Genomic DNA, 9,741 nt, shown 5'->3' with positions numbered 1-9,741 from the left:
TTACAACAATCAAGGAGGCGAGGAAAAATAGATAGGTTTCGCCATAGCACTCGCCATAGTATAATGGACAAATGAAACGAATCCTCCTCTTTTTTGTGGTATAGATCAGCGTCAGTCATCGATTCGGTGTTGGTATATTATATTTGCAAAATTCGAATGGTCCTAGTTATATTCTAGCTGCCGGGGTAGGAAGCGTATAATGAAATGCACATACCTTCACCACCGTGTCACCGCGATGATCGCGAGTACTCCGCACTTTCCTCTGAGCAAGCCATGCGGCTGAAGATGGAGACTGGTTGATCTAAGTACGAGATGATGATGGTATGCTAGGTCTTGATCTAGATCTTGCAAAGGGGAATTGAGAAGAGGTACGGGCATGAGACTATACTGAATAAGGCAGGCCCCGAGCAGAGAACCCTCCTGCCAAGAATGACAACTGACAGACACAATGCATGCCCTCCGAAACTGGAAAGCGCATTGGTTGAGAGCACGCATTTTGCGAGAAAACTGCTCGACTCATTCACCATAGAGGGCGTGTCCGGGCACCATGTTTGCCTTGTTTTTGAACCCTTGCGCGAACCTCTATGGCTCTTCAGGCAAAGATCTGTGGGAAATGTTATCCCTTCGGGAATTCTCAAGATCATGCTTCAGATGATTCTGCATGGCTAGATTACCTCCAGTTCCAATGCCGCGTTATCCAGAACGGTTTGATTCTCACCAAGTCTTTCTTTTTTCTGACCAGAGATGTTAATTCATATGATAGGCTTAAAGCCAGATAATATTATGGTAGAAATCGAAGATGCGTCAATTCTAGGCTGCGACTCTCTGCATGAATTCCAGAATCCACTCCCACAAAACCACTGCAATGACGGGCGCACTATCTATCTAGCTCGAAATAATTACGGGCAGACCCGTGCAACAACCGGGGTTCGTATCACCGACTTTGTCCTCTCAGTTCGAGGAGATGTACCAAAGAGCGGCTGTATTCAGGCCGAAGTCTACTGTGCGTCGGAGGTCGTTGTTGACGCGGGGTACACATACCGCTGACATATGGAGTCTGGGTGTGATGGTACGATATCACTGGGCAATATCTTTCGAGGATTAGATGATTGATGATTCTACTAAAGCTGTGGGGTTTGCTCGAAGGAAGACGAATTTTCGAGGCTGTCGATCCACATGGTGTCGACAAGTATGACGACCAGAAGCACCTTGCCTGCATCACCGCACTGTTAGGTCCTCCACCAGAGGAGCTTCTTGAAGCTGGCCGAAGGACCTCAATGTTCTACGATGGTCAAGGTGATTTATCCACGATTTGGTCTTCCATGCGTATACTGACGTATGTGGCAGGTCTCAAAGATCCAAGCCTTATACCAACACACTTCAGCTTTGCGAGTACTCTTAATCATATTGCAGGAGAAGACAAAAAGATGTTTGTTGAGTTTGTAAAGAGGATGATTAAGTGGCGACCAGAAGAGCGCAGTACGGCGTAATGATCCTTGGTTGTACACCGATTTTCCATGAGCATAATAGGATTCCAACATGATTTATATCGAGCACTACCAAAAAGGAAGACTCACGAGAGAACAGGATAGTCCAAAACAAAGAGTGGCATCAGATTGTGATTCAGAGAAGGAGTGCCTGCAAACCGATGCTGGTGGATGCGCATATGCCAAAATTCCCAGTTTCATTTTAACTAACACTGAATGTTCCCGTCTCCCAACCCTGATCCCTGAGCCCTTTGATGGCCTAACAGCAGCTGATTGCCTGCATGGCTGCCTGAAATTAAGGGCCTCCCCCGATTTTCTGTCTTGAGATTCATGCATTGTTCAGTCTTTTAAGTCAGAGTTTGAGGATGTTTGTGTTAGGTGGCTCACGACCTGGTACGTAAGAAAGTACGAAAGACAGGGAAAACACACAAAGATAGGCTTATTACAAGCCAAAACCTCCCATATTCCGTGTGTTTCTGTCAGCTTAGTCGCTTCGATTAGTCGTCGTCTTCACAGGCAGATTGCCAACTCCCTAATCGTCGACACTTTCCATCATTCCTGCAGCTGCCTCTCACTGCTATGATCATTTTGGCCATGGATGAGTGGGCCTTTCCTTGATTCTTTAGCCAGACACCCCGAAAGCATCGGAAGGAGCCCGCTGATAGATCGATCATTCTGTGTTATAGCCATCCAAATGAGAAAGGCGATCTGATGAACCCGTCGATTCCCTGTCAAACCGTCCAGCCACCCGTATACAAGAGAGTGGACACAATTTTCAGCAACCGTGTGCCTGACTGGAGTCTTTCTGCTGTTCGATCAAGCAGCTCATCAACAACCTCTCGCAGCGTTCTGATGGTTATCAGTTGACCGTTCTGATCATCTGTCGCGATCTCTACTTCTTGCTTCATCTACTCTCTCCCACTCTCGTTCCAGGCGATAACCATCATGGCTCAGAATACTGTCTCGCCCATGGCTTCTCTCCTTGCCCGACTACCACCTGTATTCTCAGTCGAGTATTATCGGCACAATAGTGGTTTCTATTCTGTGATCATATTATGCTACGGGAAACGGTTCATCCTCCACGTCTCGGCGGATGATTTACAAGGACATCCGGGGACTCACGCTACTTTCCTGCGCCACTTAGGCAATGTCCCGGCTGCGCTGACCGGTGTTTGGCATGGAGGCCCTGATCCAGTCGCTATTCTGAATGCGTGGCTCATCACCAACTGCAACCCAACGATGCAGGGCTTGGCTTCACGGGACTCGTGGTCACGAATTCTGACGCTCGAAGACTGGCTCAGGATCGAGACGGTCAGGATCGAGATGAAGATCATCCAGGGGAAACTGTCTTTTGTGCCTTCTGCACTGGATTCAGGGTATTTCCGGGCTTGCATCCCGCGGATGGTTTTCCCTTATTCGTGTTTCCTCTCTAGATTCGGAATTCCGATCATACATCCTTCGAATATCTTTCTACCACCACCGCCCAACGACGGCAGTGTACGGCCCCCCACGGTGACGAAACTCCTTACAGACTCTGGTTCAATGCGCTTTTTCAAGCGTACTCCTACGAAGAAAGGCTGTCTCTTGGACGAAGGCACGATGCGGGAGCTCCAGATCCTCATCTATATCCAGCAGATGGGCGCGTCAACCATGCTTCGTGTGCCGATGATCCATGGCGCGGTGCAGGTAGTCGAAGATGGCTGTCAGGTCTACGGGCTGCTGCTCACTTATTTCTCCCATGGTCGTCCTCTGACTCCCGCTCTTGTCCATGACCGACCCCCGGCTATTCGCACTCGATGGGCCAACCAGCTTCGCGATATCGTCCGCAATTTGCACACGGCAGGAATCGTCTGGGGTAGCGCACACCCAAGCAGTGTCTTGGTCGACGCGAATGACAATTTGTGGATCGTCGACTTTAGAAGTCATCGTGTCCCTGGCTGGATTGATAAAGAGAAGGAGGGGACTTTCGAAGGAGATCTCCAAGCGGTTGGTAGAATGTGCGTCTGGCTTATGGGCAACTCGACCGCTGGTACTGCTGCTGGCACTGCTGCTGGCACTGCTGCTGGCACTGCTACTGGCACCACGACTTCTGGTACTACAAATGCTGGAAACGGACAGGGGAATGCTACCTTGCAAGGCTCAACTGGTCGGGCGTGATGATTGATCGAAACTCAGGCATGCTACCAATTTGATACTGAAGGCATAGGAGATTGTGAGATTAGAATGGATTGAAGGGAGTAGAGTGGCTCTTTCAGTGAACACGTGTATCTACCTAATAAAAACAAGGAGAGAAAATCTTTATGGCAAATATGCGCTACCCATCCATTCTCGTCATTATCTCCTGGTCTTAATTATCCACATGGTTCCAAAGTTTGTCAGTCCCATCACATCTCTCGGCGTTTTATAAGAACCACTTCTAAAACTAGAAGACCAACTACTTTGTTACCTATCTATTCGTCAAGGGTGTCAAAGGAAGATTACTTGCAACAGGGAGATTCCAAAATACTCTTCTTGCAGAATGTGAGACACGAAATAAAGAAATTTCATTGTAGTGATGTCAGAGACAATGAGCATGGTTCTACGGCCATAGCTCTGATCACCTGCCTGGAGAAAATTTGGCCTCCGGACTTTGGCTCTTCTCCGGCATCCAGGGATGAGAACAGCTAGTTGCAGCAGAAGTATGGCAATATCTCGGCATTTGAGTTATCCTATTCACAGTAGGAGGGCAATTTATCGAGCAGTGTCAGGCACATGGAGTATGGTATAGAAAGGTTAGGTATTACTGAAGGTGCCTTGAAACAGCTCAACCAGAAGAAGAAGAAGAAGAAGAAGAAGAAGAAGAAAGCTGACGAAGCCTCGTCTCTATTTCAACGCCTAAGAGTCACCATAAAAGTGTATTACTAACTTATAATATCCAGATATTATCCGAAGCTTCTGGCTCTGCGACAGGCCATGGCTTCGCGTCGAGATTCTGCAGCAGAGAGAGCAAGTGCCATCAGTCACCCCAGACAATGAAGACCAACAAAATGATAGTGTTAAATGGATCAGCTACCTGAAACAGTCATTTAAGGGCAAAATAGCATATCACAAGAGAAGAAGTGGGGATCAATCATTCACCGCAAGATATGTGTGAAAGTACTCTGTAAAGCAGTAAAATATATAAGTGCGCACAGTTCATCAAAGTTGATTCTCAGATTGATGGCGTTGAAAACTAACAACAAAGCCATTGTGTCATCTCCAAAAAAGGTCTTACAGTTATATTTGTTACTATCACAACATCTGACATCATGCTTCCTAGACAGCTTGACAAGGGATTGTTGATGAGATCAAAAATAGAAACAGCGAGCGATAAGATAAGACGAGTCACGTGTCATCTTTCTCAGGGGAACACGCGAAACATCCAACGGGACGTCCTTCAAAGCTTCAATTAGTGAACGACTGTATTCAATGCGTACGCCGGACAACGCGGGTGGTGGTTGAGCGATGCAAAACTTACCTATTATCACTATCATATAGACTCCCCCGATGCCTCGAGGTGTCGACCACTTTGTGTCTTCCCTCCGCAGGGTGCCGTCCTTCGATCATCTCGATTTCGACGACTCACCGCCGCTGCGACCGGCAGAATGGAAGCCTAAGACGCCTAGGGCGATCTATCCTCCCCGCCGGCTCCGAAAATACGCCATCGTGGCCGTCGTCGTCCTCTTCATCCTCTATCTTAGCCTCCGAAGCCGTCCGTCACATCCTCCTCCGCCCGGTTCCTCTCCCTACCTGCGCTACGAGGCCGTCGATTGGTCGCGTTTCGCTTACAGTCAGTATGTGACCACGAGCGCGTATCTTTGCAATGCGGTGATGGTCTTTGAGGCCCTGCATCGGCTGGGCAGTCGGGCGGAGCGCATCCTGTTCTATCCCGAGTTCTGGGATACTCAGGTTGCGAACTCGCAGGATCGAGTGAGCCAGTTGTTGGTGCTGGCGCGCGACAAGTACAATGTCCAACTCATGCCGATGAAGCCGGAGGCCATCAGGGAAAGCTCAAGTGAGAGAACTCTCCATCTGCTATTCCCACTATATTCCAGGCAGTAGACTAACGAACTTGTTTCTGAACAACAGAGGACCCGGAATCGTGGGACTTCAGTATTAACAAATTCCTTGCGTTCAGCCAGACGCAGTACGATCGGGTGCTCCATATCGACTCGGATGTGACGATACTCCAGAATATGGACGAACTTTTCTTCCTGCCCTCTGCTCGAGTGGCCATGCCTCGCGCATACTGGGACGATCCGCGGAGCGGGAAGCTCACCTCGCTGCTGGTCTTGATCGAGCCCTCCTACCGCGAGTACAACGCCTTGATGGAGGCTGCGCAGCCCGTCCTCCACGGCCAGGTCTCGTACAACAACACCCCGGGCCATGAGATGTATGACATGGACCTGCTGAACGAGCGCTACGGCGGGTCGGCGCTGGTCCTCCCGCACCGACAATATGGCCTTCTGACGGGCGAATTCCGCAGAAAGGACCACAGAAACTTCCTGGGGAATGACTACGAGGAGTGGGATCCAGATCGCGTCCTGAAAGAGGCGAAACTTGTCCACTTCTCTGACTGGCCGCTTCCCAAACCGTGGATCATGTGGCCCCAGGCACTCCTGGCGGAGATGCTGCCCAAGTGCGACGTGAAGCCAGGGACCGCCGAGGAGAGCGGCTGCCGGGATCGAGAGGTGTGGAGAGGACTCTACGAAGACTTTCGTCAGAGACGAAAGGTGAGTCCACGCCCAAATTTATATCAGCGATAATCACGTTCTGTTGATTGATGGATGACTGACTGACTGTCCTAGGATGTTTGCAAGTTACTCAGCTACCCGGCCCCGGATTGGCCACCGAGACAACATGGATAGATTCAGCCAGCCAATGTCTGTATTACTACGCTTTAGATGGTGCGCTTCTGTTCTGTTTAGGTGTATTATATATAGAGATCAGAATAGAAAATATACTTGTGTTTCTCGAGCTTTTCGGACAATCTTGATGGTACAGAGTATACACGGAGAGGTGCAATCATGAGACATAACTCTTGAGCAGTTTCCAACAAGTGTGGACGACTCACCACAGGATAAAAGAGAAAACAAAAGAGCAATAAAAGAAAGCATTCAGCTATGACTACTCCGTACAGTACATATCCATCAGGTTGTCCACTTTTTTTCGGACAGGGTCTGCCGAGCGGGACGGGCCGGTCGATCTAATTAATATTAACCCTAAGTTGGAACGAGGATGGTATCCCTTAGAAAACCAGAGACCCTGTCAATTGAATTCTCCACCTGGAGAACGTGTAAAAATGCTCGGTTAGCCCTAAGAAACTGACTGATAGAATACAATCCTATCCCTTCGAGTTCTTATCTTACCTTCCTAGATAGGTATCCCCGCTACCCACTAGCGGGGGTGGCCCGGGGGGTTCAGGGACCTGCCTTCTTTGGCCTGGCGTTTAATGATTGGGCCCGATAGAGTTAGATGCTCTGTCCTCGCTGCTTTGTTTGATTACCAAGCTAGTATTCATGGCTGGAACTTACAGAATGATAGCTATCTATCTATCTATCTATCTATCTATCTTCCTCATTATCCATGGGTTGAGAACATCTCTCTCTATCAATGTTAATGTCCAGGCTAATCCACCAGTGATGTCATAGGCCACGAAGTTGCATATTATCACATATTTCCTCGACGGCCTTGGACGGGTCTCCAGAGAAGGGCTATTCCACATATAAGTCAGCTGGAATTCTGTATTGAGGCATTGAAAAGTTTCTCTAGCTCTTCTTTCGTCCATACCACCAAGGAAGGATATTACCAGAGGCCCAGTCCAAGTGTTATCAACATTTTGTTTGCCTTCAACAAAAAGAGCTGCTTCGACGTGAAATATATCCAGTGTAACTCTCACCCTATGCTGTGCTGAGAAGCGTTGACGAACGAACCTTGACGGCGGGTTGAAAGAAATAGGCAGAGCGCATCCTACGTTGAGTCTGCGGGTGAAATCATCAACTCATCGTCTGCTGATCATCTGGACAAGTTGATCCAGTAGCAATCGTTGAATTGCAGCCTGCCTACGTCAATGAATTCCATCGCCGTAGTCACAGGAGGAGCAGGGGGCATCGGCCGTGCCATCGCAGCCAAACTAGCCGAATCTCACGACCGTGTGGTTCTAATCGACATCGACAAGCTCCGGACAAAGGCTGCTATCGATCAGTTCAGTAGCAGCACCAGCGGAGACAAGTTCAGCATGGCGCTCTGTGACGTGACCGACAACGACACCGTGACCGACAACGACACCGTGACCGAAATGGCGCAAAATGTCTGCTCGATGGGCGCTGTCCGCACGCTGGTGAACAATGCCGGTGCGACGCGCGTCGACTCGCTCCATGACATGACGGCCGAGGCGTGGAGGCGTGAGACTTCGATCAATCTCGATGCGGCGTTCATCTGCTTCCATGCGTTTGAAGATGCGTTGAAACAGAACCAGGGTTCCGTCATCAACATCGCGTCCGTGAACGGCCTGTCTGTCTTCGGCAACCCGGCCTACAGCGCTGCGAAGGCAGGCCTCATTCACTTCACGCGGCTGATTGCAGTGGAATACGGCCGGTTCGGCGTGCGCGCAAATGCCGTCGCCGCGGGCACCGTTCGCACCCAGGTGTGGGAGTCCCGTGTCCGGGAAAACCCTCACATCTTCGAGGATACCATGGAATGGTACCCGCTGAAACGCACCATCGAGCCGGAGGATGTTGCCAACGCGGTGGCTTTCCTTGCCAGCAAGCAGGCGGCTGCCATCAGTGGCGTGTGTCTCCCGGTTGATTGCGGGCTCATGGCGGGACAGGCGCCGGTTGCTCGTACTTTTGGCCAGTCGACCGATTATGAACAGGGTTGGATTACTTCTAGATTAGCAATACGTCCGCAGGTACAATATTCGACTCTTCTTAATGGTTGCTGATTGATACCCAGCAAGCAAGTAAGTAAGCAAGTAAGTAAGTATTTGGGTAGGTAACGAAGCGAGTAAGAGTTTAACCCTTCTATATGTAGGTGTTCTTTCCGATATCAATTTCATTGAGAATCGAGGACAGTGCACCCAAGTTGATTATAGTCGTACCATCTTGTTCAACGTTTCTCGTGGTAAAACTGAAAAAGCAGCAAGGGTAATAATTATAACAGCACATTAGTCAGAGGAGTTGGCAGACACCTTGTCTGGTATCTGAGAACCCTACACATATGAGATCTCTTTATATTGGTACGATGAATCCATATATGGACCTCCACAAGAAAAAAAAAAGCATACACATTGATGTATAACATTAACATGATTCTATTCTGCCATGCCACGCCGCAGGACGTGTGACGAACATCTATCTCATTGACAACGACAGATTGACAGTTGCTGCAGAAAACACATAAAAATTAGGACTGACACACACACAAAAAGAAAAGACTTTTCTCTTCTTTTAGAAAATGTGATATAAAAGTCCTAGCTCGTATCTAGAACTTCTGGGCATCAATCTCGAGGTGTACTGCGTCGTCAGCGTTATCCCACTTCTCCCGACTCTCGGCCATAAGAATGCTCGGTGACGGCGCCGTTCGCACAAAGTCATTCACGGCCGGAGCAGGGAAGAGAAAGTGCAGAACACAATAGACGGATGCGCTGATGGTGAGGCCCACCAGGAAGCAGATGTAGTACAGGTGCATGAGCCCGACGGGGACCGTGATTCTCGGGTTGACGTACGCGACGAAGCCGGGTAGCGAGGGGGCGGTGCCGCAGATCCACTATTAACGTCAGCAATCACCAGTAAGATAATAAAATAGAGAAAATACACAAAAAAAAGGATGGAAAGGGACAAGAGAATAAGTATGAGTGAGAGGCTGAGGGGGTCAGGGTCAACACGTACCGCTACGGCAGCGCGCCAGTTGATGCCGAAGGTAAACCAGTAAATGCTAGCATCGGAGCCGACGAAGAGGTCGTCAACCTTGATCCGCCGCCGGTTGACGATAAAATAGGACGAGATCATCAGCCCGGTCATCGGGCCCAGGAAGACGGAGTAGCTGCTCAGGACGGCGAGGAAGGTGGTGGCCGTGTTGACGAGCTTCCATGGGTTGCACGCCACGGAGATAAGGGCTGTGATGTACGCGCCGCGGCGGATGTTGATGAATTTGGGGAAGGTTGCTGCGAGGTCGAAGCCTGTGTTGAGTTAGTACAACAAGTTTCATGAAATGGGTGAGAATGTAACGTAAAACT

The 9,741-nt window shown here is 49.4% G+C and overlaps 6 protein-coding genes across 6 annotated transcripts in view; 5 read left to right on the top strand and 1 right to left on the bottom strand.

Annotated features, from left to right (window-relative positions):
• Nucleotides 1–584: 584 nt before the first annotated feature.
• On the top strand, nt 585–1,047 carry VTN77DRAFT_1474 (uncharacterized protein; the record flags this gene model as incomplete). Its single annotated transcript, XM_069417209.1, has 2 exons — nt 585–705; nt 764–1,047. 2 exons carry the CDS (start codon nt 585–587, stop codon nt 1,045–1,047), a joined length of 405 nt encoding a protein of 134 aa, XP_069279963.1.
• A 19-nt stretch (nt 1,048–1,066) lies between these two features.
• VTN77DRAFT_1473 (uncharacterized protein) lies at nt 1,067–1,490 on the top strand (the record flags this gene model as incomplete). Its single annotated transcript, XM_069417208.1, has 3 exons — nt 1,067–1,069; nt 1,128–1,296; nt 1,348–1,490. The coding sequence occupies 3 exons, from the start codon at nt 1,067–1,069 to the stop codon at nt 1,488–1,490; spliced, it is 315 nt and encodes a 104-aa protein (XP_069279962.1).
• Nucleotides 1,491–2,432: 942 nt separating this feature from the next.
• Nucleotides 2,433–3,644, top strand: VTN77DRAFT_1472 (uncharacterized protein; the record flags this gene model as incomplete). The annotated part of the gene is made up of 1 exon (XM_069417207.1): nt 2,433–3,644. One exon carries the CDS (start codon nt 2,433–2,435, stop codon nt 3,642–3,644), a length of 1,212 nt encoding a protein of 403 aa, XP_069279961.1.
• A 1,368-nt stretch (nt 3,645–5,012) lies between these two features.
• Nucleotides 5,013–6,373, top strand: VTN77DRAFT_1471 (uncharacterized protein; the record flags this gene model as incomplete). Its single annotated transcript, XM_069417206.1, has 3 exons — nt 5,013–5,520; nt 5,595–6,238; nt 6,314–6,373. The coding sequence occupies 3 exons, from the start codon at nt 5,013–5,015 to the stop codon at nt 6,371–6,373; spliced, it is 1,212 nt and encodes a 403-aa protein (XP_069279960.1).
• Nucleotides 6,374–7,575: 1,202 nt separating this feature from the next.
• On the top strand, nt 7,576–8,448 carry VTN77DRAFT_1470 (uncharacterized protein; the record flags this gene model as incomplete). Its single annotated transcript, XM_069417205.1, has 1 exon — nt 7,576–8,448. One exon carries the CDS (start codon nt 7,576–7,578, stop codon nt 8,446–8,448), a length of 873 nt encoding a protein of 290 aa, XP_069279959.1.
• Nucleotides 8,449–8,987: 539 nt separating this feature from the next.
• VTN77DRAFT_1469 (uncharacterized protein) overlaps nt 8,988–9,741 on the bottom strand; it is a gene marked incomplete at both ends in the record, with an annotated part of 2,425 nt that continues 1,671 nt past the window's right edge. Inside the window, 2 exons of the mRNA XM_069417203.1 lie at nt 8,988–9,272; nt 9,395–9,684. Coding sequence (XP_069279958.1) covers nt 8,988–9,272; nt 9,395–9,684 — 575 coding nt within the window. The remainder of the gene's footprint in view (nt 9,273–9,394; nt 9,685–9,741) is intronic.

This window comes from Rasamsonia byssochlamydoides (genome assembly GCF_041956645.1).
Source record: "Rasamsonia byssochlamydoides strain NRRL 3658 unplaced genomic scaffold VTN77scaffold_13, whole genome shotgun sequence".
NCBI classification, from domain to species: Eukaryota; Fungi; Ascomycota; class Eurotiomycetes; order Eurotiales; family Trichocomaceae; genus Rasamsonia; species Rasamsonia byssochlamydoides.
The sequence above is the reverse complement of the archived record's forward strand: the minus strand, read 5'-3'. Positions and strand labels throughout refer to the sequence as shown.